The sequence below is a fragment of the Nyctibius grandis genome, chromosome 14 (genome assembly GCF_013368605.1).
Source record: "Nyctibius grandis isolate bNycGra1 chromosome 14, bNycGra1.pri, whole genome shotgun sequence".
NCBI lineage: Eukaryota > Metazoa > Chordata > Aves > Nyctibiiformes > Nyctibiidae > Nyctibius > Nyctibius grandis.
In genome coordinates this window covers 9,714,431-9,742,000 of record NC_090671.1, presented here as the reverse complement: position 1 = coordinate 9,742,000, position 27,570 = coordinate 9,714,431, and the positions used below count along the sequence as shown (strand labels likewise).

At 50.8% G+C, this 27,570-nt stretch overlaps 1 protein-coding gene across 2 annotated transcripts in view; it reads left to right on the top strand.

The window, feature by feature from the left end:
- Positions 1-22,900, top strand: part of MMP17 (matrix metallopeptidase 17) — a 62,431-nt gene extending 39,531 nt beyond the window's left edge. The window contains exons 3-10 of one of the 2 annotated variants that reach the window (XM_068412758.1): positions 788-914; positions 7,778-8,061; positions 11,029-11,205; positions 11,340-11,439; positions 13,663-13,745; positions 17,666-17,818; positions 20,255-20,512; positions 21,724-22,900. In XM_068412758.1, the coding sequence (XP_068268859.1) occupies positions 788-914; positions 7,778-8,061; positions 11,029-11,205; positions 11,340-11,439; positions 13,663-13,745; positions 17,666-17,818; positions 20,255-20,512; positions 21,724-22,052 (1,511 nt within the window). In that variant the 3' untranslated portion in view covers positions 22,053-22,900. The remainder of the gene's footprint in view (positions 1-787; positions 915-7,777; positions 8,062-11,028; positions 11,206-11,339; positions 11,440-13,662; positions 13,746-17,665; positions 17,819-20,254; positions 20,513-21,723) is intronic. The other variant, XM_068412759.1, reaches the window with a different exon arrangement.
- Positions 22,901-27,570: the final 4,670 nt, after the last annotated feature.

Genomic DNA, 27,570 nt, shown 5'->3' with positions numbered 1-27,570 from the left:
TTCATTTTTTGGAGGGGGGGTGTTTGAAGCAGGCCTGGGGGCTGCCCTGGGCAGGTCGTGAACATGGGTTTGCATCTGAAAACAAAGTGTTTAAGTAAAGAGGTAAAGTCAGCACAGAAAATGGGTGAGCGAACAACTTCTCTGCCCTTCAGCAGATGAGAATAGGAGCTTTACGCTTTCATTCAGTTTTAAAAATAAATAAAAAGGAGTAAGAACATTTTCCAAATGAGCTCCTAGCTGAACAGAGATACAGTTTATCTACATGCGAACGTATCTCTGCTTCGCCAGGGGAATAATGGGAAATTCACCAAGAGAGAATAAAGCAGAATAACTAAAAATTTATGTTTTAAAATATAATCAAAGCTGGCCACAGGTGGTTTTCCACACAAGTTTTCAATATCTGTGCAGTGTCACACAAGAGGTAACCTGCTGCGTTTTCTCCTGAAATCAATAAAACCGTCCATTGACAGTAACAGCAGAGCGAGCCCCAACCCTCGACCGCGGGGTGCCATCTCGCCTCACCTCCCGGCAGCCCCAGCTGGTGAGTGCTCTGAAGAAATGGGCTTTCAGCAGGAATTGCTGCTACTGGTGGGTGCAACTGTGGCTTGGAGGGGGCTCAGTGCCCCATGGGTGGCACCTCGGGTGATGCTGGGGCCAGGACCCTGCCCCATGGCTCCCAGGCACTGCCTTTCGCTCCACTGCTGCATCCTCTCCCTTCTCCCTGTTCCCCCTGGGATTTCTTAACCCACCATTCCCATTATTTCTGTTATTTTTTTTCTAACCCCAGACGAAGCCACGCTGGAGCTGATGAAGACCCCTCGCTGCTCTCTGCCCGACCTCGCCGCCGTGGAGACCAGGAGGAAGCGATATGTGCAGGCTATCACCAAATGGAGCAAAAGGAACTTGTCCTGGAGGTAGGAATTCATCCTCCACTACCACAATGTTGCAGCGAAGGGCTGACACCACAGACCTGGGCTAAATACGGCTTTGTGATGAGTTTCAGGGTGATGTGTTAAAACGTGTCCCTCTGTGCCCCCAGAACCCTGCAGACTATTTATTTAAACTCCTCTCCTGCCAATCCCAGCTTTGACTTCTTGGACCTGCTCAGCCAGAGGCTGGGAATGGTGCAGATTTGGCCGGTGGATTAGCTGGGAGCTTTTTGCTGTGTTGCAATGGTTAGAGCATCATTTCTCTGGAGTTCATTGGGACTTTGTGCTTTCTAAAGTAGCTACCACAGACTTGGCTTGGCACAGATGGGGCTTCTTCTCTTGTCCCACCTGAGCCTAAGGGTTGGGAGCATTTTCTGGGTAATAGAGTCACTTTTTTCCTCCTAGTCCTTGCCACAGGGGAGTATTTTAACCCTGAACTCAGGGAGCAAAACGTGTGAGTCACTCTGAACCCGTGACACGTGGAAGTTCAGGTCCAACTTCCAGAGACCCTGCAGGCACACTGCAGGTCAGTGTTGGCAAACAAGCTGATCCCCGTCCCACCAAGCCTTGTGCTTTTGGGGACTCGTTTTGCCTTCCTCAAAGATCATGTGCTGCAGTGATTGTTCCTCCAAGAAAGGTGAGCACCACGAGGCGCTCATCCTATCCTGAAAACTCATGTGGATGCTATGGAGAGATCTCCTTGTTCATAATAAGCTTCTCTTTGATCCTGACATAGTCCCTAGAGCAAGTCCACCTCCCACTGCAGTAACAAATCTTGACTTGGCTATTGCTGTTTCACATGTCCTGCGAGCTGCCAGAGCCAGTGCAGGGGGGATGGCTTGTGCATAGCCCTGACCTCGGCAGCTCCTCTGAGCTGGACAAACCTGAGCTCTGTCCCACGGCGGGCAGGCGCGGTGGCCAGGCAGCGCAGTCAGGAGTTGGTGCTGCAGGTATCCCCAGGACTCCGGCCGTGCTGGCACCGTATCCACAGTCCCAGGCTGGAGCAAAGCGTGGAGGAGGGAACAGGGTCAGGCTGTTCTGGTGAACACAGCCCCAGGATAGCCCCCACCTCCCACCTCCTTAGAAACTGTGATGCTGCAGCAAAGATTGCCATAAAAAAGGCGTTTAGGTTTGAAACTATTTTATGTGTATGACATAAAAAAATCCATCTCCTGACAAACTCATTTCTGCTTTTTATTCTTTGATCTTTTCCAAGATCTTGGCTTTTGTTCAAGAAAGGGCTGTATTTTATAACTGGAGGTTGTATAAGCCAACAGAAGGCTATAGCATTATAGAAACTCCAACGTAGTATTTACATCCAACACTTGAGATTAAAATAGCTTTTTTGAAACTGCCGAGAAAATCTGCCAATAGAGACATAAAGTTTTACACGCTTGCCTTTTACACATTGATTGAAGATCTTAAAAAAAGAAAACAAAACCAAGTTCTACTATGCCATGCACTTAAAAATTGAAGAAAAACCTAAAGAATTGCAAGGCTGGAATAAACAGGTAAGCAAAGCTGTACGAAAGGATGATCTTGGGCTGGGCACCTGCACTGATGGAGAAGGCAGCGTTTGGCAAACTACATTTTATAGGCATGCAGGTTGCTCAGGTTTCTTCTTTTTACACTTGACTACAGGCAGCCTGTGGGACTGGAGGGTCTGGGGAGCAAAACAGGACGGGCTGCATCCTGCACGGCCCGCGGTCCAACCTCAGAGCATCCTGCTGCAGCGTCAGACACACACCGTCTTCTGTGCCTCATCTCCGATATTACAGCATATAAATCTTTTCATTGGGATATTTCTGGGGCTGGCGCGGGGTGCGGGAGTGGCGTACTGTGGATGCCCTCTGCTGGCATCGGCGCCGGGAGCTGCCCGCAGCGAGTTCCCCTGCACGTTTGCAGCCTGGTTTTTCTTCTGCTAATTTTACTTTATTGCTTCTGGTTCTGCCCCACAGAAGGGGAGCTCACAGCTGGCATCTCCGTCTCTTCCCAGGTGCTCGCTGTCTCCCTGCAGTCATGGGAGTCAGGGCTGTGCCCCATCTCTGCACACTGTGAGCTGGGAAGCCACCAAAGCCCGGCTTTCTAAATTGCCCAGGTTTTTTCTTGCTGAAATCTCAGCCCAGTGCCAAACTGAGCTGACTTTTATGCATCTTTAGTTAAGGACGAGTCCCTGGTGCCACTTCATCAAAGCTGCAGCCTTTGAAACTGCGATGCTCAGGGCACGCGGTGCCGGCGCTGGAGCAAATGCAGGCGGTGGGGGAGCAGTGACGTCTGTCAGTCTCTGCCCGTCATCGCTGCGAGCATCCTGAGGCCGCTCGCAGTGGAGGTACGGCACTGCCTGAGCTGAGATGTGGATTTACCGGGCATGGAAGGGCAGCTGCCGGGCAGGTACCGTGGGTAAAGGTGTGCAACCGGGGTAACCCCCAGTACCACGCTCCCATCCCCACAACGGACCTGATCCTCCCGCTTTCCTCCTCTAATTGGTACCATTCCACTGTGGGGGACCTCCCAGCCCAAGCCCAGCTGGTCGCAGGCAGCAGTGCCCCCATTGCCTGGGGGTGACAGATGCCTGAGGAGGGCAGGAGTGTCTCTCCCCCAGTGCAGAGCTGATTTAGGGCTGTCATAACACACCCATTGCTGGTATGTGGGACCCTCGTAGGAAAAGCCCCGAGCAGCTGGAGCAGAGTGCAGGCAGCAGGATAGGGGCACGATAGCTGGAGCGGGTGGCGAAGTGCAGTGGCCCCGCTCCGGCAGCCCCCCCGGAGCAGCTGCTCCTCTCACAGCCTGAGAAAACCAGCTGTGAAATTTGCTTTCATCCACCTCTTCTCCCTGGGATAGATTATTCCCGTGCCAGCACCCATTGCTGGGCTGCAGGGAGCTGCCTGGTGATATGTGCCTATGAAAGGGCAGGAGAAGCATTATCACCCCAAAATGTTCAGTAATTTTTGCAAAGTGCGGGGGGAGGTGCAATGGAGGGTGCAGACAGCCCCACTACTTTCCTCTTGTGGCACTGGGGTGTTGTGGCAGCGTCGGGGTAGGATCGGCTTGGGGCTGCTGTGCCACCGCTCGTGCCGCAGGTGGCTCCGAAAGCGCCTTTACCATGGCAGCCAGCAGCCACTCTTTCAACCGTCCCCTCTTCGCTCTGCCAGAAAAATCAGTTTGGGTTTATCAGGCAATCCTTAGCCTGCTGTGTTTGGTAGTTATCAGCAGTTATTTTATTTCTCTGTGGTTTCAGGGATGCGGAAGGTGAAGGAGTGCTTTCATTAACCAGCAATTAATTTCTCATACATCACTAATACTCTTCCGCTTTTGGCTTTGGGAGGACAAAAACCAAAAAGGAACCCAGAAATCAAAAGAACCATTGGTGTGGGTGCCCCTCAATAGTGAACAGAGACAGATCACCTCTCTGGCCACTACTTATTAGTGGACCCGAAATCTCTTTGGGATGGGACAAGCAAAGGAGGGGACCCAAGGGACATGTGAAGGACTGGCAGCAGCCAGGTGAGAGTCAGCTTTCCTTTGTCTGCGTGGGGGTGCTGCTGCCTGGGTGAGCCCTAAAGCAGAGCAGAGCTGTGCCACGCACAGCCATGCACAGCTCGGCAGATGCTGTTTCAAGCAGCGCGGCTGACGTTGCCTCCCACTGCCCCATCCGCTGCGGGGACAGGTGCTCCTCAGGGTGTCCCAGTGCGTGGCTTTGCAGAGGGATGCGACCGACCCCACAGCTCGGGGCAGTGTTGGTGGGGTGACCGGAGGGGGACTGAGCAGCCCAGTCCTCATCACCTTCCCGGGGCTTGGCAGGGACTGTCTGGAGGAGAGAGCTTGCTCTGCAATTACTCACATCAGGCTTTTGCCTGAGATTGGAGCTCTGTGAGGGGAGTCTCGGGAGGGATTAACATCCAAGAAGGAGCGCTGCTCTCCACTGGGTACCTAAGCACCGTTTACTACAAATAATAATAATAATCAAGGTAGGAGAAAGCTTATTTAGTCCTGTCTGCATCTGCGTGACGTTAGAACTGTGCCTCCTGTTCAGTGGAACTGGGTAAGGCACCGCTGCCGAACATCCTATCAGCATAATAGTCTTCTCCTGATCTCATTGAAAACAATTAGCAGAGCTCCGGCAATCAAATCAGATGCTGAATTGAAAAACCCTGATGGGATTCTCTTGAAAAATAACGGTGGTAATGAATAAAGGATGGGGGATTTTTCACTTACACCTGCAGCATGTTAATAAAATGTGGGTCAGCTCAGAGGTGCAGGGCCTTTTAGAAGCAGCAAAGTATTGATACTGTTCCTGCCTTAATCGAATGTTTCTGGAGTCAGAGGCTGGGATGAATATTAATAATGTTTGTCTCTTCAGACAGGGCTTCTCATTCAGCATCCTTTTACAAGGGAGCTCAGATTTATTATCCTCATTCTACAGCTGGAAAGAGAGGGAAGGGAAAGGAAAGGAAAGCAGCTCCCGTGGTTGAGCGGGCCTTGAGGAAGTAAGAGCAGATAATGGCCTTGAATCTGAGTCCATGCCCTAGGCACCATGATCTTGGAGATAGGTTGTAATTTCTGGACTAGACATGGGGTGTTTAACATGTATAATGACTTGTTCAGTAGAGATTAAAGCAGCAAAGGGTTTACCTAAGTCTAGAGGAGTGTTGTGGAAGATGAAGATACCTAGTTAAAGAGTATCTGGAAACCAGGTGGCCTTTTTTTTTTTTTTACTGTAGAGGTTTACATCCAGCCACAGTCTCTTCTGTAAATTAAAAATTGCCTGAAAATTGTCTTTTCTAATCCCATGCCCATACTGTTTGTACTGCCATGCTGTCTTCTTTCCAAATGTGTTTTGTTTGAAGTCCTACAATTATCTGATGCTACATGTATGGTTACTCATTTAGTTTTGTAAATAAGGTCTTTCTTTGCCTGAAACAGTTTAGGGATAGCAAAGGCGTAGATATGGGTGATTTTTGCTCATCTGGCTGGGATATGTTTTGACTGATTCACCCATCTCATTCCCACCATCTCTAGGATGGGCTTACCAAGATCTTCAGAGAAACTGTTTAGTGAGACTTCTGCTTATTCTCATGAGTCCCCTTTTGTTCTGTCCTGGATTTAACCCTCATCAGTTTTGCCCAGGTCAGGAGGTGTGCTACCCACCTTGGGCTGTGTGTCTCTGAGGGCATGGGATATATGCAAATATTTATGAAAGCAAGAGCATCCAACCTCAGTCAGCAAGTCATTCCTACTCCTCTTCGCTGATCCATGGTGTCTCCTAGTACCCAAATCACCACTTGTAGGAAGAGCTTGAGTGACGTGACACCCCTTTCTGACACCTGTAATTACCTCTAGACGTTTAGTTGGGTCATTACTTCACACTGGTGCTGGGGAGTGGTGTAATACTGAGCGATGCTCTCCCAGCTGTATTATGCAGGAGGGCAAGTGAGGTGATCATAATTGTTGCTTCAGCCTTTAAAAATCTGTCAAGGCATGAATATTTCATGAACACTTTGGTCGATGTGCCGGTACACAAGAAATAAAATATCCATTATTACTAGGGTAGAGCTGGCCAGAAATTTTCCAGCCGAATTGTTTTTTGTCAATAATTACTCAGTCAACAGTACATTTTCTGGAGTGTGTTTATTTCTGTCAGAGTTGTTAATGAAAGATTATCTAAACATACTCTTTTAGAAGCCAAGGTACCTTGTTGCATCTTTGTCTTTTCACCTCCTCTGTTAAATCAACAATATTAGGAATTCTTTTTGGAGGTTTGATTATCCAGCAAACATCACTGACTTTTTTTCCTTCCAGCTCAGCACAAAAGGGAGGATCACGCAGCTGCAGGACAAAGGCCGACACACGGCTCATCCCACCTGCCTTCTCTTCCAGGGCAAGGCAGAGGTGGGGACAAAGGGATGCTGATACAGAGAAACCATAGCAGCCCTGTGGTGTGTGCAGTAGTGTCGTAGGCCACCGCTCATCAATGCTTTTCCTACCAAGAAGCAAGGCAAGAACTTCTCAACTCCAATGCTCCATCAGATAGCCCATCTCCTGCAGGCAATAGGCTGGAGGAATTTTGAATGTGATTTACATAAAATAGATCCTTTCCTCTTCTTCCTTGTTACGGATTGCAGTCTCAGAGATTGCTGGCAGTGTACTGGTTTCAGAGAATATTTCATGCCTCCGGCAGACACGCTGGGAAATATATGGAGGCAGCAAATGCATACTGGATTTCCATGTGCGTGTAATAAGAATGAGCAATGACCTGCTGTTTGTTGCAGGAATACTGATGGGCCTGTGTGTGGTGCAAAGGCTTCAGAAGTCAAGAATCTTTGCATATTTGGGTTGCACTTGGAACAAATAAGTGGTGAGAAAATAATTGTTGATAGATCTGAAGGGGAGCTTGAAAAAAGAAATGGGCAAGCTCTGGAAAGGGACTCATGGTGTTGGCATTTCCAAGGCTGGGCAAGGGTAGTGGTCCTAGGCATTAACAGCAGTTCATGCATGAAGTGTGGCTCTGAGGCTGACTGCCACCTGGTACAGCAAGATCAGGAGGTACCAGGACTCAAATCCTGGTTGTGTTTCACATCCACGGGATGTTTCACACTGGTGGGCAAGACTGGCTTGGTATTCCCAGAGGACCCAAACTCAGTCTCTGAAATCCTCATAGCTCTGGAACAGAAGTGATTCAGAGACTTAAATAAAGTATGTTGGGGCACTTTGGAGGTGTGCTAAGAGCTCCAGAGGCCTCACTGAGGTTCTGTGACACACCAGGCACCTGCAGAGCCCTTCCTGGTGGTCCTTGGAGAAGATCTTTCATGCTACTGCCCCATCCTCTTTTTTTGCCCTCTTTATTTCAGAGTTCGCACCTTCCCAAAAGAGTCCCACCTGGGCCACGACACAGTCCGAGCCCTGATGTACTACGCCCTGAAGGTCTGGAGCGACATTACCCCCCTGAATTTCCATGAAGTGGCAGGTAACAATGCCGACATCCAGATAGACTTCTCCAAGGCAGATCACAACGATGGCTACCCCTTTGATGGACCTGGTGGGACAGTGGCACATGCTTTCTTTCCTGGAGACCATGACACGGCAGGAGACACCCATTTTGACGATGATGAGTATTGGACCTTCCGATCATCAGGTATGTCGGGGTGGGAGAGCTGCAGCCAAATGCATGTGCTTCCAGCTTCCCTCTTCTGTGCTGGTGGCTAGAGTGGTTTAGCCTCTGCTACGCCTTCACCCCAGGCCTGCAGGTCCCAACACCTTCTTCTGGTTCCCCATTCAGCCTTGCTGGTGAAATGACAGTAGCCAGCATCGAGAACCTTCTATGTTCTTGGAAGCCTCGATATCTCCTTGTTTCTCTCTATTGTATTGGCAGTTGCAGAGCTCCCCATCGCCCGCCCCCGTCCCTGTCTCTTCGGGGACCTGGAAGGTTGCAAGTTGGGTGTGCAGCTGTTGGAGCTCTTGGATAGGGACTGTGTTCTCTGACTTCGCCATCTTTTGGGTGGCTTCATTGCCACGTGCCCTGGTTTCCTATTTTTGAAGCGTATTTATTAGCTGACCTGCCTGGAAAGGGCGCTGTGGTCTGCTGGGGAAAAGCCCCCTGTGAACGCTAGATTTTTCCTGCCATCTCATGTCCATTACCTGACATCAGGATGGTTACGAGTTACAGTTTTTTTCTTTTATTTCATCATGTCTGGCTAAAGCAGAGTTTTAATAAGCAGAGGGACTTTCAGAAGCAAGTGTGCCTCAGCTGCGTGAGCTACCTGTGGGGATCAGGTCCCCAACCTTCATATCGGGCACGTTTTGACAGTGTCTCCCCTGCAGTTGCCAGCTGCTAATTTACTTGTCATGCCACCTCCTCTGCCAGCCTCCCTGTGGCTCCTGCTGCCTCAGCTTAGTGATTTCATTTAGACCTAATCATCTTCTCTGAAACTAGCTAATACCTTCTTTCTCCCCATCCTTCTCCATTCTCACTGGTTGATCTCCATCCATCCCCACTGAGTGTTCATGGGCAGGGGCATTCACCAGCCGTGCTGGAGGAGATCGGGGGTTAAGCCTAAAGGTCTGGACAGGTTGATTCTTCAGGATTCATCCTGCATCTTGGTTCATGCTGCTGTGCAACCCCAACCAATGTCTTCTGGGGAAGGAAAAAAGCAACAGCTCTGCTCTGCAGACGTACAGAGCAGAGGCAAGTGATGAGGTCTGGTAGCTTGCTGTAGCAGATGTGTTATGTGATGAAGTAAGGAGTGGTACCTCCTTTGTAGCTGATGGTTGGGAATGCTCATGAAACAGGCTCACATGGAGGAGCGGGCTCGGGGCCGGCAGCCCCGCAGGGAGGATCCCTCCAAGCATCGCCAAGGAACGAGGGGATGAGCCTGACAGTGAGAAAGCTGCCCTCTATTTTGAAGGTCTTGGAGCTATCTGAAGTTCATCTTTTATTTATTTTGTTCTCCCTAGTGATTTAAAAATAACAACTTGGTAGGTGATATAAAAATATCCCCAAGGTTGTCAGTTTGGCATTAAAATGTCAGAAAACATATGTCTTGTTCTCTCCTAGTGCCGGGGAAAACCAGCTCAGGTTATAAAAATCCCGGCTGTTTACAGACACTGTAAATAATAGTCATCAAGGAAAAGGCAGAATTCAGCAAAAATATCCCCCCCAACACCCCGAGCCCGGTGGGGAGCACAAAGGACTGTGCAGGATCAGCCACAGCTGCTTCTGTGCGACGTCTCTGACCATGGCTCAGAGAACGTGGGGCTTCCTGAGCTCTGCGGAGACCTCGGCTTTCCAACCTCCCCGCCTTTTTATTATAGTACTTGCAATCATAATCTTTGTAAGAACCATACTTAGAATCATTGCCGCCCTCTGGTATTGCTCTGCAGGGCACTGCTGTGCAGCGAGGGGCAGCAATCGCACAGGTGCTTGGCCCAGCCGGTCTGGAGGTGGGTGGTGGGAATGCACCAAGCAGGATCAGTCCCGTATGGCTCCTGGGGGAAGCTCCTCCTTTGCTTTGGCAGCGATGGTGTAGGTTTGGAAGCGGACATTAACCCCTGTTGAGATCTGACCTGAGCATCTGGGGCTCTGGAGAGTATGGGACGGGTCTGTGTGCGGGTGCGCCCTGAGGCACTAGGGGTTGGGGTGCAAATAAGGAAATTTGGGGAAAGAGAATAGAGAGACCCCAGACTGAGGGGAAAAAAAGTCATCAGAGGAGGTATTGATGTTCAGTGCAGTCTCCCTCATGCCCAGTGTGGTGTGTGAGTATCAAAGTGTTTGCCTACAGGAGCAGACCCCGGAGCTGCAGCCCAACCAGCACAAAGTGTGGAAGGAGAGAAGATGGGCAAGTCCTCTGGAAACAAGCTGGATGTGGTCACTTTGCCCCTTCGGCCGTACCCAGTCAGGACAGCAGTTAGATGAGCAGGGCTGGTGGCCGATGAGCAGGCGAGCAGCTCCGTGTGCGTATGTGTGCAGGAAGGCTTTCACAGTGGCTTTGGCCCGGGCAGCAGCATGCGATGCCAGCGTTGGGCAGGCAGGGAAAGCCCAGCCGAGCAGCAGAGCGCCGTGGGCAGGCGGGCACTGCCCGGCGCTCACCGGTTCCTTGGCACGTGGCTTTGCTCGTTATTGCAGGCATTGGCGAGCTGCTGGCTGGCGGCAGGAGTCTGGTGTTCTGGGCGTCGCAAAGGCTGTGTCTGCAGCTGCTGCAGGGCAGACGTGAGATACGGGAGATGACTGCTCTGGCCCAGCTCCTGCAGCGCTGGTTAGCGGGGATGATGGATGGTTGTGTTGAGGTTTCTGTCTCAGCTGTTTGTCCAGCTCTTTCTCAGGTGCCACCAGTGATCTGGGAATAAGCCGGGCAATCCCCAGGCTTGTATGGGGCTGAGGACTCGCACTGTGGGCTGATGTCTGGCTTGCTTTCCATTTTTATGTAATACACTTCAGTCTCCTTTTTCCAACTGGAGAAAAATTTCCATCTCAAACTTCACCTATTCCAAAACTTTTCTTTCCAGCTTATCCAACATATACGTATCTTTCTCTTCCAGCCCACCAAGCTCCCAAAATACAATCAGCAAGTAGTGACTTTTATTTCAATTTTGTCTTTATTTCCAGATGCTCATGGGATGGACCTGTTTGCTGTAGCTGTCCATGAGTTTGGCCATGCCATTGGCTTGACCCACATCTCTGCCATAGAGTCTATCATGAGACCCTACTACCAGGGTCCAGTGGGGGATCCTCTGAAGTATGACCTACCTTATGAGGACAAAGTTCGAATCTGGCAACTTTACGGTAAGTTTGTGTCCCTCGCCTGGCTACAGCCCATTTCTGCCACGGGGCACACTGGAATAGCTGTTTCCTGGGGTGAGTGGAGCTAGTGGGGAGGATGGTGTACCCCTCTACTGCTTCTTTGTTTTTATGCATAGGAGTCAGGGAATCTGTGTCCCCCACAGCCAAGCCTGAAGTAAGCAAAGCCGATGACCATCCTATCCTGCCAGAGCTGCCAGAGAACCGCTCCACTGTCCCGTAAGTCAAGTTCATTTCTCTTCAGCCGTCGCTGATGTTCCTGCAAAGGACATGTAGTAGTGAAGCTCCACCTAAGCATCAGTATCTTGCTTGCTTGCTCACTCTGGCTTCGGTATTTCCCTCTGGACCTCTTGTCTTCTGGAAAACACATACACACACACAGAATGCACCTTCTGCCTCACCTCTCCTGATCATCTCTTGTGTACGCTGTTGCTTTTTCCAAGCAGTATGTGTGGAGACTGGCCAGCCAGCCCACAACTGAAGTAGTTAAGAACAGGAAAAAGTGATAGTTGTTATTTATCCCTTAGCTAATTTTTATCATTCAAGGCATGTCCAGAAATTCTGTATCATCTTGGAATGCTTTGCATTTCCCTAAGACTCATAATTTTACTCATGTTAATGGAAATTCGTTCCCATCACCCTTAGGTGAACTCATCCTTGCTGAAATTTTAATCAAACTTCCTCTGCAGTATCCTGAATTGTGCAAGCATAACTGACCTAAATCTTTCCACGGTGAGCAACTCCCTAATGTACCTATGGGGGTGAATATTGGAACAAGTGGACCGGTAGCCTGACTCCAGCGCAGGTTTGAGTTGGCAAGGGACTGCTTATGCTGAGTGCCATCAAGCAACCAGCATGCCCTCATTAAGGGAAGTTCTGGATCTAGCTCATTAATAAACCTTGGAGTTACCAAATTGTTTTGCTACCAGGGCAGCAGGGCAGTTAAAAGAGGAAGGGACACAGAACAAAAAGGCAGGAGTTCATGGTCACACGTATTTTTGCCAGATACCAGGAGCACCCCAAGTGAGAGCAGGAGGGATGGAGCAGGTCACCTTCACCTCCTGTCTGCCCCCATCTGGGGCGTGACCTTGAGGAAATCACTTCATTTCTCTGTGCCTTAATGCTCTGTCTGCAAAGAGGGGATAACAGCACTGTAGCGTGAATAACTGCATCTGTCGTACAGTAATGGGACCAAGAAGAATCTAATCTTGAAAAAATATCCCTGTGCTGCAGTTACTTTTCCCACGTCAGCACCTTCTTCACCCCACTTTGCCCTGTTTGTTGTGATGCCCACAGTACAGAGGTGCTGAACATCTGCTCTTGGTGGAGGTGTCCCAGCTGCCAGGGGTTGCAGAAAGTCTGTGAGGGTCCTAAGGGACCCTTTTCCTTGAACATGCTGAATGCCATCAGTTATCTTTCTTCCCGTGTAGCTTCCAAGGAAGTTTGTCCACGAGGCTCTGTATGGCCATGTTTTGACCTAGAAACACGAGAGCATTTCTCCCTGCTGCTGTAGGAGACCGTCGTCTTGCACGGGCAGCAGGAGGAGCAGGACACTTGTTCGTGCCAACCCCTTCTTCCTGCCCTGTGTATGACTGGGAAAGTGGACAGGGTTCACCTCCACATCTGTTGTTTTGTGCCCAAAGAGGGCAGTGAAGCTGGTGCTGGCAGCCCAGCACAACTCTTGGATCAGCAAATTAGATTTATGCTTCCCTGTCACCCAGAGCAGCTTTTCTGTGCATGTTCCCAGCATCCTCTCCTTGTCTTCCATCAATCATCATTTCTCACATGGGCTTCGTGGCACTTTTGGTCCTTCACAATGTGTGTGCCTTTCCCACCCACCTTGTTAAAAGCAGTTCAGCATTTCAGCTGCGACTTGCCAGGTGGCTTGCACTACGTATCACATGGCATTGTCTCGCATGTGGCATCGTCTCCCTGCATTTGGTCTTGTCTGCTTTCTGCTTTGTAGCTCCGCCACCTCTCACTGGCATTTTGGAGCTCGGCCATGGAGCAGCAACATCACCAGCCACTGGAGCGAGATGCTGCTTGGCTTTTATCCACCACGTGTCCTGCTGCCTGGGGGCAGCCAGCTGAGCTGTGCTGTGCCACCAGGGAGCGGGAAGCCAGCTCTGCCCTCACCAGTTACGCTAGCTGGTAGATGTAGAGCGTGTCCTCGCTTGGCTCCCAGCGATGGTCTCCAGTGGCCCAGGGAGCATGTCTGCCACAAAGCTGTCTTCAGGCTGAGGGCTGCCCAAGCTCGCCTTGGCGATCCCCATGCACGTGGCTGGGTTTGAACATGAGGAACAACAGATGGACGCAGCCTGTGGTCTTCTGCTGGGGGCTCTGGGGGCAGGGGAGATGCGGTCCGTTGGATGGGGGAAACCAGGGAGGACATGGCCCCCCACTGCCCACCTGGACCGTGCTCACCTGGGCATCTCTCCACAGGCTCAGGCGGGACGTGCCCAACAGATGCAACACTCACTTTGACGCGGTGGCCCAGATCAGGGGAGAGGCTTTCTTCTTCAAAGGTAAGTGCCCGCCGCTGGCGGCCTTCGCGTGCGTCACGCTGCGGTGACGTTGGTGTGACAGCGCAGCGCTGCAGCAGCAGTGTCGGACAGGCTGGGGCGGGCGGTGAGGGTAAGCTGGCTCGGGGTGTGCAGGCTGCGGGGCCTGCAGACCCAGGCAGGTGTCTCGTGTGCCGCTGGCTCCTTTTGGCTCAAATCAAAGGGCTTAGCCCTTTAATCAGCCCGCTGAGGCTGAGGATGGGTAATAAGGAAATTTTAATGTCAGTGCAAATCCCGCCTCTGGTGCAGAAGGAAACCGCCCGGCTCCGCTGCTGTCAGCGTGGCGGAGGAGGTGCCCCTGCAGCCGATGGCAGGTTGGGGGTCTGGTGTGTGGTTAGGAAGGAGAGGCCAGTGAAGGCAAACCCCACCTGCCCACATCACCGCGGCGCGTGGCCAGTGTGGTGCCCACAAGGGGCGTGTGTCCCAGCATGGCTGCCCAGGAGCTGGGGTTTAACGCTTCCCTCTGATGCGGCCGGGCTGGTGATGATCCAGCGCGGTGCTTTGTACCATGCTGTGATCCGCCGCACCGCACTGCCCAAGTGAAGAACTAAAATCTGATATTTGCTCTATCAAAGTTGAAATCTGGGTTGAACCAAGGAGGAGCAGAACAACAGCAGCTCTCTGCTGCTTTTTTCCTGGATGCCTCCAACTTTCCTCTTCTCCCACGCTTCACCTTCCCTAATGCCGCTTGCTGTGCATCGCTCAAAGACAACATGTGCGTGATTGCAGAGCCATCTGGTTCTGTGTCAGTGTGTCCCTGGGGTGCCTGGCTGTCGACGAGGATCCCACCAGTGCCTTCTCAGCTGTACAGAGCCCCTCCAGGCTGGACTCCATGGGCCACCTTTTCCACCTTTCCAAGATGGAAAAATGCCCACTGGGCACTTCTTTCCATCCCTGGCCACCATTTGGCCACCCCAAAGCCACCCAGCAGGGAAGCAGAAGCATCTCCCCCAAGGACCAGGAGTGGCATCCGGGTGCGTATAACCCATCTGGGTATCACAGTGTGAGTCCCAGGTCGCAAGCAAGAATGGCAGAAGGGCTCCAGAGAATTCGATGTCGTCTGTGCCATTGGGGGAGCACAATATGGAGGCTGTTCCCCTGCGGTATTTGTTCAGATGCTGGCTCTAAAACGCCACAGTGAAGGAGGAAAAATAAGAGACAAGAACTGGTGTGCAGGATAAACGGCTGTCTGTCTTTCAGAGGGAAAAAAACGATGAAAACTAAAGACAAACCCATCTTGGTGTCTATTTTTGGATGTATTTATTGTGGGCCAAAATGCAAATGTAAAGAGCACAGTGTCAGTGGGTGCCAGCTGCACGGCTGCCTCCAGAGCCCGGCACCTCCCTTGGAGCCCCCATCGCTGCCACCAAACTGTGCTGGGCGCCAAGGAGCTGGGACATCACCTCTCGGGCAGGATTATAATGACCTCCAGTGATGAGCTCCCTCCATCGATGGACATTTGATTCTGAGCTGGTCCGGCTGGTTCCCGGAGCAGCCTCTCCCACCGCAGAGGCACCAGGTCTGGAACTCCCCAGGGCTCCCAGGCTTGTCGTATTGAAGGCAACGGTGGGTTCTCTGCACCTCCAAAGTGCCGCTTGCTTTGATTTAGGTGCCTTGCTACACACTTCTGAAGTTTTAAAATGACTTTGGCCTCTGTGTCTGTCTGCATGGTGTGTGCAGCAGTTGTGCCAGAGGCAGCCAAAGTACGGAGAGCGTGATACACAGCTGGGATCAAAATCACCTGGTATTAAAGAAAGCAATTGCCTCAACCCATCATCCATATAAAATGAGACGCTTGGGACAGCAGGACTTTACACTCGGCTTTTATCCTGCATAGTTTGCCAGCTTGGCGGGTGGTTTTAAATCAAGCTTTTTAAACACAGGGTTGAGATTTTTTTTTATTTTATTTTATTATATTTCTGCATGATAATGGCAGCAATTCCCCTATGGATCTGGCTTTGGCTGATGATCGTCCAAGCAACCGCAGCACTTTGGCAAGCAGGCTTGGCCATGACAAAACATGAGCACAGGCAGAATGGGGCCATCGCGTTAAAGAATTCCTTGCTACTTAATTGCTGTATTTTTTTGCTTTTTCCTGATAGCTTATCAAAGAAACAGCCAAACTAACCAACAGTCCAGGCTATGCCTGCCTTTGAGGGTACGCTTAAAGCTTGCTTGCTGCAGTTGCACACCCACTGGGCCCATCGCTGGGAAGGGGTTGAAACGTCAAAAGCCCTGGGGCTTCCCTCCGTGTCTCAGATGAGCCCAGCGCACTCCGAAGTTCAGATACTTATCTACTAAAGAAGGAATTATGTCGAGCTGTATTTCTTGCTAAAAAAGTGAAAATCTGGCTTTGTCTAGTGCCTCACTAATTAGAGATGCAGAGATAATCTTTATTTAATTACATGTGTTTCCATCGATGTACAATGGCCACCAAATTTAAATCCTATTTTTTTAAAAGTTCTTAAAAAGAATCTGTAATTATGGCAATTCCTGCCACATTTGAATGTATTATTAATTTCAGTCAGATAGAGCAAATATGCAAACTGGAGCAGAAGAACAGGAATATGATATAAATCCTTATAATTAGAATAAAACCCCCTCTCTGCAGATGTTTAAGTGTTAGAGTTTTGCCTCCTGCATTATTAGGCTAAGATCCAATTTCCATAAAATTTTAAAAGATGGTGTCACAATCTGCCGGCTCTGGAGAAAGGCCTGAGTGTCATGAATACAAATCTGAAGACGTATCTTTGGTTTCTGTTGCTTATCCCCCCTTGGGAATTCATGCCAGAGCAGATGTAAATAACATGCAATAATTTCTAACAGGCAATAATAAATATGAGACAAACTTGAGAGCTGTCTCTTAGACATCTTGCTCCGGCTCAGGTCTCGCTGTGTGGAGCTCTCTGGGGAAAACACAGCCCAAAGTGTGCTGCAAAAACTCAGGCTGAGAATCCCAGAGACAGTGCAGAGAGGGAGGTTTTGAGTTGCCCCTGCAATCATTAAGACTCCTCGGGAAATCCCACATAAAGCTCCTTCAGCAGGAGAAAGTTTGGCATCCTTCCCACAGAGGACAAACCTGTTTGCTTTTCCACTACCTAAAATACTGCAGAAATACCCCAAGCCACACTCTTCCCTAGCTGGGGCAGTGTTGCTGCAAGTGCTGGAAGTGTGTTTGCTTACACCGCCAGTACCTTCAGCCCCTGGGAGCACGGCAGGACCGAGGTCCCCTGCTCATCCTACGCCTCTAGATGGTACCAAACTCCTTCATTGTGCCTCCTTTCCCCCCTCAACCCCTTCCAGTTTTGTTAATGTAGTTTGATCATCCTCTATTTACTTACTCCCTTTCTTCACTGAAAAAAAAATCCTCTGATATTTCCATGTTTTGTCATAACATCATACACATTTCTAAACATGACAGCAGCTGGGCACCCTACGTGCAGGAAGTTGCAGGTGCTCTGGGAGAGGAAAAATAGGGATGTTTCTTCAGAGGCTCTCGCTAAAGGCTGCTGGTACCTGGTGTAGCTTCAGCTGCTGCCTGGTCCCACCAGCTCCCAGGAGGTCCCACGCAGAGCAGTGAGGGAGGAGATGAAAGGCTCCTCTCACCTGCTCCAGCTCAGCGGTGCAGCTTCACACCACGGCCAGGAGTATAACAGCTCCGGTGCAATGTCCGGAGGATTATTTTGATCCCAGAAAGGGGATTTCTTCTAATGGCTGCCAGAAATAGAAAGCGCTAGCAGCTGCTGCTGGGAAGCAGGATGCCTCTAATTCATAGCTGCCATCTCACGCACTTTGCTTTCTGCTGCTGCCGCGTGCCCGGCGCTCATCTCCCCCGGCGAAGGTGGTTGCAGTGTGGTTCAGTAACGTCCAGTGTGTTCCTCCAGGCAAGTACTTCTGGAGACTGACTCGCAATAAGCACTTGGTCTCCCTCCAGCCGGCTCAGATCCACCGTTTCTGGCGGGGCTTGCCGCTCAACCTGGACAGCCTGGATGCCGTCTATGAGAGAACCAGCGACCACAAGATTGTCTTCTTCAAAGGTGAGAGTGAATGCAGTGCTGGAGGCAGCACGTGTGTGTCCCTGGTGTACAGCCCAGTGCCAAGGCACCTTGGCAGCATTTTGACCTCTTCTGTAGGCAGGAGACACTGGCATGAGCTGTTGAGCATCTCCCAGGGCAGATCCAGGATCTGTGGTCCATGCAGGAGGCCAGGAGAAACTAGCTCACAGGGAGGGCAGGCCAAAAGCAGCAGTCATGTTCCCCAGAAACTGAGAGAAATATCATTGAAGAAAAAAATTCAGCCAAACCTAACTGAAACCTTTGCTTTTCAAGAACGAATTAAAAGCAGGAACCACTCCCACGCACACACTTCATGGGTTTTGTGTTCCTTCTTTGACCTTTTCTCTTTTTAGTATTTGTTGCTGAGATGTGAAGAAGCTGCAGGGGGGACAAAAATGAAAATCTGAAGAGCTTGGTTTTGCTAATTATATTTGTTACTATTTTTTTTTCTTGCAATAAGTGTTATAATCCTCTCTTTTTTTAAAAACATCTCAAGTTTCTTTCAGAAGCGCTGAAGGAAATAGATTAGCTCATGGTTCCTGCACAAATGTCCAAGTCCCCCACAAACTGTCCGTCTATGCTGGTTAGACCCATGTGCTGAAAGTCACCCAAGCAGGCACCGGCTCTTGGTTGTGCGCTGGAAGAGCTAAACACATCCCAGCCCTTCGTGCTCCCCCGCTGGGAATTGCTCTTTGTCTCCCGACCGTTCTGCTCTGAGCATGGGGCAGTTACCAGTTTCAGAAGTGCTGGACCAAGCACTTTGGGTTTGATTCCTCCAGCAAGGCTGCAGGAATGGGTTACGTCCCGCACGAGCCTCTGCGCTCGCAGGAGCATTTCCAAGCGCAGCCGAAGCCCTTCCAAGCTACCCGCGCGCTGAGCGCCGCAGAGCTGTGCCAAGCCCTGCATCTCCCCAAGGAACAGCACACTGAAAGCTGCCTCAGGCAGCCCACCCCGCTCTGCCTGTCTGCTAATCCAGAGGGAATGGGGCCAGCTGGAGCGCGGCAGCCCTTATGCCAGGCACCAGACCCTCCCAGGCAGGTCTGCAGACCACAGAGGCACTCGCTCGCTTCCTTCCCTTCCGTCCCTGCTGAGGACGGACAGACCTCCTACAGCTCAGGTCCAGGGGCTCCTCTGGGCTGCTGGCTAAATTTGGCTGGTAAGGCCAAAATTACAGCTGTGTCACGGCTGGGGTCTTGCCCCTGCGAGACACAGCGCTTCATGGTCACGCATGATGTGTGTGTTAGTCCTGCCTAGCTCCTAAGATTAAACTCGAGATTTCCTTTCCAGCTATAAAATACTGTCTTGTTCTCTCTCTCCAGTGCTGTTTCATTGATCCCTGGACAAAAACCAAAGCACACAAATTACCCTGGCCTCTACGGTCCTGCTGCTGATACATGGGCATGTATTTAAGTGCCTCTTCAGATCTTCTAGAAAACCGAGGGAGGAAAAAGCCTGATCTTTAAAATAGGTTGTGCGATACCTAAAAAGGACACTGCAGGTTCCCAAAGAGACAGAATCACAGAATTGATCAGGTTGGAAGAGACCTCTGGGATCATCGAGTCCAACCATTGCCCTGACACCACCATGTCAACTAGACCATGGCACTAAGTGCTATGTCCAGTCTTCTCTTAAACACATCCAGAGATGGTGACTCCACAGACCATCGTGGTTAGAGGATTATGGATTATTGAGAGATCTGGGTTTTTCTTGTTCTGCCACAGACCATGGGCCAGTCATGTCGTGCTTCATTTTTATCAGAAAAAAACCCCATATTGACAGTTCTCTCCTGCCCAGGGTAGGGCTGGGGGGGTGGCTGTGTAGGACACTTGAAGAGCAGTGAGCTGCTCAGATGGGATTTGTCCAGCCCCTATGCATCCTCCTTACATTCCTTAAAATCCACAGGTCCTTCAGCCTGGCTGGCTCTAAAAAGTGTGGCGATTTCTCTTCCAAAGTGGCACTACGCTGTGCTTCGCAGGAGTTGAATAGCAGGCAGATGGTGCTCGATTTGCCCACAAAAGCTGCAGGTAACTCTCTATTCCTTGCAGCTGGATATCAGGCAGAAACCAAAGGGGCAGAAAACCAAATGCTGCCACCAAAGGCATAAAAGCGACGACTGCACTAACGCTGTCGGCGTGTTCGTGTCCTGGGACCATCACGCTTGCAGCCGTCCAGGAGTGAAGCAGGGCTGTGCTCTGTGGAGAGCCTGACACAAAAAAAAAGCAACTATTCAAAGACAGGTTCCCCACTGGGCTGCTGCCTTCCTGTTCCCATCCTTCAATGTCAAGAGCTCAGTCCTGAGGATTGTCACGGCAACAGATAATGAAACACCAGCTTGTCTGTGGGGGAATGCTGCTTTCGGCTGTGAAACAAATGTGAAAACAAATGTGATTTTGCTCTGTGCTTCTTTCCTTTCTGCAGGAGACAGATACTGGGTCTTCAAAGACAATAACGTGGAGGAAGGATACCCACGGCCGATCTCGGACTTCAGTCTACCACCAGGAGGAATCGACGCCGCTTTCTCCTGGGCCCACAATGACAAGACTTATTTCTTTAAGGACAATCTCTACTGGCGCTACGATGACCACGAGCGGAGGATGGATCCCGGGTACCCTTCAGAGACCATCCTGTGGAAGGGAATACCAAGCCCTTTAGATGATGCCATGAGGTGGTCAGATGGTGAGTCTATATGCTGGTTCAAAAAACACAAGAAAAAAATCAATGCTTCATTTGCACTTGAGCTATAGCCCCTTCTACCCTGCCTGCTGACATAAACTGCTCAGCCCCAGATGGGACGCCAGTTCCCGGTGTCTGAAAGCTGAAGAAAGCTTACTAAAAGACACAGTAATTTCAAGCAGGAAACAAAAATGTCCTGAGGGCCTAATAATTTGATTTTATTAAAAGAACACAGTTGATGTTGCTTTGCAGTGATTTTTTGTCCTAATCTGTGCTGGCTTGCTCTTCGCTGAATTTGTTGTCATTGGATTTTTAGCTAGATATATGAGGATGTGGACAGGGGATATTTTTAAAGGAGATGTTTTCCCTAGAGTTACGACTTATTTTCTGGGGATGAGATTTCTCAGTAGTTTCTTCTTCCTGAAAAGACCACAAAAATTTTGTCACAGGAGATGTTTAAAACCAGCCATTCGCTCACAGCAAAGTGGCACTTCCAGGTGTTATTTACTGGCAACCTAATGGTGTAATAGCAACCAATAAACCAGGCAGAAGGGCAGGGACATTTCCAGAAGCTTTTCAAACTGAATTCCTGAAGCTGTTGAGAACGAGTGGCCGTTCACGCGGGTAGGAGTCCTCCATGAGCATGGGACCTGCTTAGAGAATTCACAACCTCCCAGTTCAGAGTGCAAAAAACACATTCAAGAGCAGAAGGTTCCCAGGGCCCTGTCAGGCTCAGGTTATTTATCTGAGCCAGGGATAGCAGCAGCACCCCAGGTCATTAACAGGTAGGTGAGGTCTCCATCAGCCTTACCATGCCCTGTTACAAGACTGTCCACTGGCGGCCACTGAGAAATGTGTGTGGTGTGTCCAGCTGTGGATTTATTAGGGTTTTTACCCTGCACACCCTCAGTACCAGGGGGATGCATCTGCTCTAGGACCCACCATAGAAGGGGCAGCATCTCACCACCCACCTCCCATCTGTCTGATGGCTCCTGCCTGCTGTGAGATACCAGCTGGGCACAGCATCATCTTTTAGAGCATCCCTCCAGCAGCCGCTGTGCTCCTGCAGTAAGAGGGTATTGGCACCAAGTGGTGGTATCGCATGTGCCTCGGCTCCCTGGGGCTTGGCTAGGCTGGGAGTGCTCCTCTGCCCTTTCCACCGGGAGAGCGCCCATCACTGCTCATCTTGCCTTTGGGTTTTGGTCTCTTTGCAGGTGCAAGTTACTTCTTCAGGGGCAAGGAGTACTGGAAAGTGCTGGACAGTGACCTGGAGGCCCAGCCTGGTTATCCCCAGTCCATCGCTAGAGACTGGCTGGTGTGCAGCGATATGCAGTCCGACTCCCCAGAAGCAGCCGGGAGCAGCAGGACTGGGGCACGCTCCAAACCAGGGCAGCATGACGAGAGCCGCTCAGAAAACGGCTACGAGGTCTGCTCCTGCACCTCGGCCTCCCCGTCCCTCCGGGCTTGCCCTGTGCTCAGACTGTCAGCCAGCCTCGTGCTGACAAGTGTGTGGACAGCAGCACTGATGTGTGCAGCCCTATGACATCTCACCCCACGGACGAGACAACGCCATGGTGCTGCAGGGAGTGGAGGTGGATACAACCCCGTGATGCTAACTGTTGCAAGCAGAAAAAACTTTCCTAGGAACATCCCAGTGAAGGGTTTGAATTCTCCATGAGAAATGAACAGTGGGTTTTGGTTTTCTTTTATTTTTATTTTTAGTTTAAAGGTCTAATAACAGATTTTGAGTTCTGCACCTTCTTATTCCCCTACCCAGTTAAAGATGAGAGCAGCCTAATGTTGAATTTAGAAATGTTCCATAGAGATGTGTTACTTTGGATGTGTAAACATGGCAAACGAGGGAGGGGAGAGCTGCTGTGATTGAATGGAACAGAAGAGATGCTGCTGAGACGCATGGCAACATCCCGGAGGAAGGGCAGCAAGGCTATAGGCCAGAGGCAGTAGTTAGATGCTGACACAATGTACACATCCTATTGGATGTACTAGGTAGAAAGAAAGTTTGACTCCACTAAGATTAACTGCAAGGTGATAATTTTATTGTCAAACCTGCTGTGGTCACTGATGTCTCGGTAACCTGTATCAGTTGCTACAGGTCAGAAACCCCTTTGCCTTTCAGAATGCAGTGCAGCTTGTCTTTGTATCCGAGTCAGTTGAATTTAACAATTTCTCTAATAAACCTTGGCTGCCCACACCGCGAGCTCCCAGTCCTCTGCAGACCAAGCATGCCACCTGCAGTGAGGTGCTGGCTGCTGCGGCTCGGGAGCAGCCTCACCTCTCTGCAAAGACCAGCCTTGCTGCACGCAGCCAAATGAGACGCAATTACACCCACCGCCCCAGTCTAACCCGTGCACATGAACTCCTGCTCTTGGAGTTCCTGTTTCAGGTTTTTTTACATTTTGGGAGGGATCAAGATGTATCACGTTCATTTGTGACTCTGTCACACTTGGCTGCGCTGCGGACGATGGGCCAGAGCGGAGAAGGATGCTATACAGTCAGCCTCAAGCTCTTCTTGATGCCTCGGCCAGGAGTTTGGAGTGACAGAAGCAAGGTCAAGTACTGCATTAGGATGTTACTGGGGTTTTTTTTCTCACTGCTAATCCATTTTCTGTGGTATAATTTGGGCATTTGAGAGTCCTTGAAAGTGGTGAGTGAGAACTTGTGCTAGGAACAGCAATAGCGATGTCGGGGAGGCCAGGGTCCTCCAGACTGCTGTTGTCTAGGGATGTTAAAGGAGAGAAATGGCCAGCAGCCACTGGGACACACTGTTCTTCTCTGCCCTGCTTCTGCAAAGCTCCTACAGAAACGCCTCTTGCTGCCTGTGCCAGGGCCAGCTCCTGGGGGGACCCGGCAGCAGGCAGGAAGCCGGGGGCAGTGTCATTGTGTCACTGTGGGACCCCAGGCTGGCTCCTGCAGTGCCAGCCAGGGCGTTTGCTGAGGGGTCAGGCATAGTGCTACCGTGTGAATTTGTGAGGCATGCGTCAATGGAAACCTCCCATTAAACCATTAAATATCCTTTAAAAAAAATACAAACCGAAAAAAACCTCACATGTAGCAGCTCCTTCTGCTGAGTAAAGCTGCCTCTGGTTGTTTCCACTGCATCGGTGTCGATCTGCTCAAAGCAGCTCCCCATCCCACCTCTGCCTGCCAGGCTGAGCAGGGGCTGCAGGGGCAGAGTGTTGTGGGTTGCCATTACAGGAGATGGGATTTTTCTTCAGTTCACATCGTTTTTCTTCCTCTCCCCTCCCGAGTCAAGAAGACATGGCTTTTAGTCCTTGCTGGGGTGACACTGCATGAATGTCAGCATGTTACAGATTCCTCTGGGAGATGAGGCCAGGTAGGAGCACAGCATCTCGGAGAAGACACCTGCTCTCTTTTTTCTGACCTGTTCCACAAAAGAAATATCTGGAAGCTGCACCTGAAGGATCAGAGGAGGCAGGGACATGACTAGCACTGCTTCCATGGCTTCTCCAGCCCAAGCAAGGAGCCTGTTGTGGTAACAAGGACCAGTGACCCTGCAGCCATGCTGATGTGGTCACAGTGGTGCTGGGACCCCCACTAACGGGATGTCAAGTTAAATAAAGTTTATTTAACATGGGGGGAACTGTGGTTTATAAATAAAGCCTGGGGAAAGGCTTTCAATATGCCCTTCTCTACTTCATATTATGCATTTTGATGATCAGAAATGGAGCGGGAATCAGGGCTCCGCTACTGCCAGACAGCCCTCGGGGAGGATGGAGAAAAGCTGCTGTCTCCTCATGGCATGTGGCTTGCTTGGCCGGTCCAAAGCTGCCCTGCTGTTGCCATCAGCTCCAGATGTGGCCGCAGGAGGCTCGAGCTCCCCCGGGATGGAAACGGGAGCCGGAGGGCTTCCCGTCACCGTCATCGGTTCAGTGTGGGGTCGGCTGGGCTGGGGCGTCGGGAGCAGATGTCCGTGGCACAAAGACACCATTGTAGTGAGCGTGCTGGTGCTCAGCGTGCTGCATCGTCCCCCCGTGGGGACACAGCAGTTCCGCACGGGTGAAGCACTGTGGATCCATCAGTGAAAGGTACTCGTGTTTTGCAGACCCAAAGCAGAGCGAGCCCTGTGCCCTGCAGGGTGGGGGGCTCCAGGCACCCAGGGGCGGGTGGCGGGGGACTGCAAAGGCTGCGAGGGCCCCAAGGCTCCCACATGGTGCCTCTGCAGCCGCCCTGCTGGGCACGGTGTATTCGGGAATCCCTGGACATTTCCAACCACATTTGCAGACCACTCTTAGGGCAGAGGCAATAGGTGCAAATCACAGCACGAACCTGGTGCTCAGGGAACTTTATTCCCTCGGGTTTTGCTCTAAAGCCAGGCTCACCGCGTGGTTTCTGGGTCTGGGGAGGATGGGCCCTGTCTGTGAGGGGGCTGAGCGAGCGCAGATGTCCATGGGCTGGGGGACGTATGGCTGCCGGGGGCTGCAGACCCTCTCCCGGAGCACAGAGGAGGTCGAGGCAGCAGGCCAGGTCCAGGCCAGCGCCCCACGGGTGTCCCCAGCACAGCTGCAGGAGGACAGTGGAGACTGCCGCTGGCACCCGCTCCTGGCCCGGAGAGCTCGGCCTGCAGGGACATAGTCATGCTTCCCAGCCGCTTGAAAATGAGATGTAACATATAAACGTGGTCCCTGTACTCCAAACATTGCCGATGCTCTGCTGCCGGGCTCCTGGCACCGTCCCTGGGCCTGGATTCCTCTGGTCCTGCCCAGAGTCCCCAGGCTGGCTCTCCTCCACAACATCCTTAGTCTTAGCTGGAAAAGCCACCTCCACCCTCCGAAAAATAACCTGAGCATCATATTCCTATTGCATATTGCCCAGTCTGGATATTTTCTGACTATTTAAATTCTCAGAGGATTTTGTGAGGTCATCGTCAGAGTTGAAATACTTCTCCTATGTAATAGAGGGGATGGGAATTTAAAGGTGGGACACTGGCTATCTGAACCCACGAGTATTTAAAGCTGAAAACATGAGTGTATGGCAGCTATGCTTGCTGGGGCTGGCTCCAGGGCCCCAGTCAAGTTTTCTTCCTGGCTCTCACTCCCACCCATCCCCAGGCTCAGCCAGCCCTTGAGGCCTTTTCTGTTTTGCTACCATAAAGAAAAGCAGAGGAAAACAAAACAAAAGAGTAAGGTGGGCAGGAGCAGTTTTTGAATGACAAAGGCATGGCAATGCCTAGATTTTAAAAGAATTAATAACATGTCATCTCAGACAAGAGCTGGGATTTAACAGCCTGAGAAGCACAATAAAGTTATTGAGAAGAGACTCATCTTTACTTGCTGATTCAAATCACAGGACAGGCACATGTGCTACAAAAGGTTCCTGCCTCCCATAGCCCCCTGTAGCTGAGGGGAAGACTCTCAGCCCTTACCCCAGAAGGCTTTTCTAAAATGGGACTTTCTGCTTTCTTAAGAATGACATTTCTCCCATTAACCCCCAAGTTTAAGCAGAAAATGCCATTGCACAGCTGTGGGCCAGGAGAGTAGGTGTTGGGGATCAGCCCCATAGCTCAGGTGGAGCTGCTCTGGATGATGCCCTATATCAGCAGGTGGGTAGGTCCTCATGAAACCTTCCTGCCTTGCTGCAGCTCCTAGAGAGGGAGCTCTTCTTACTTCTCTAGATGGCAGTTTAGGAGAGGACAAGTACCAGAGCTGCCTCTAGCCCCGCTACCTTGCTTTTTCCATCTCCTCTGCCAGGTGAGCATAGTGTACAAGCTGGGGCTGAGCCTGATGCTGCTGTAAGCAGCAGGAGCAAGCCCGAGGGATGTTTTGTCGAGGGGAAGGTGGTTTGTCCTGGTTCTCTATGTTCTAGCAGTTCCTGGAAAGCTTTGTGCTGTGGATCACTTACTTGCTTTTCTCTGAAACTTCTAGATGGGGGAGTTGGCTGGTCTTGTGGGGCTGGAAGAGGTCAGGGGAGGAATATAGGGCAGCCAAAAACAGGGAGTACACAGCTGAGTAATAGCCTATAAGAAGGCCAGCTTGGGCTAAGAATAGGAGAGGGTATTAAAGTGGGATGGTATGTGGCTGATTTCTGCAGGCATGTGCTAGGGCTGTAAATGGGGAAGCAGATGGGCTATCTCTGGATCTCCTGCAGTACAAGTGACTGCTGACTTTGTGACACTAATGAAATTACTACAAGAGCTGCCAGAGCAGTTCCCTGTCCTTCACCCACATTTCTGGTCACTGGTTTAAAAAGACAAATCCCAAATCTCTGGGATTTATGGTCCTGTCAATCCTGGCAGCAGTGAAACCCTAACTTAGCACTAGGTTGCCAGCTCCAGTGGGCTTATTTCTCAATGGTATAGAAGGCTCCGGGTTTCTTTTTTTTTTAAAAAAAAGGACTTTGAGCTTGACTGCACACCCAAACCAGTCAAATAAGATGAGACCCAGGCCTGGCTTTAACTGGGACAGTGATCGGTCTGCTCTGAGCAGCTTTCATTGACAACAGGGCCACTTTGTTGCGGTGAGGACAAGACTTCACAAGGAACTGTGTCAATATTTAGGGTTGTGCTGCTTGGGTTGTGGCAACTCGTCTTTGGGCTTCATGTGAGGAGATGCACATCCTGGGGAGATGCCTTCCCTCCCCACATCTGACAAGCTGAACCAAGCCAATGTGTTGTGCAGCTGGAAACCTTGGGAGCAAGAGGGTCTCTCGCTCTGGATGAGACATTTGGTCTGTTAGTCCCTGTCAGAACAAGAGCAGACGTTTGCGGGGAGCACAGGTGATGATTGCAGAAGCCTGTTTGTATGCAGGGCACCTCCACTAAATTTCAAAGGGTGGAAATGCCCTATTTTCTTCCTACCCCAGCTGTACTGCAGAAATGGCCAAGCCAGGATGGCCCCTGGCATGTTCTCCCTGCGGAGTAGGGCAGGGAGCTTGGTGGTTACAGGGCAACTTGGTGACAATGTCTCCTTCCTCCTCCCAGCCTGAGGAATTGATGGTTATTCTGGATCTGAAGCTGGTTTTGTCCAGGGAATAGAAAATTATGGTGTTGGGTGGTCTTTGTGTGGCAATTGTCCAACATCAGC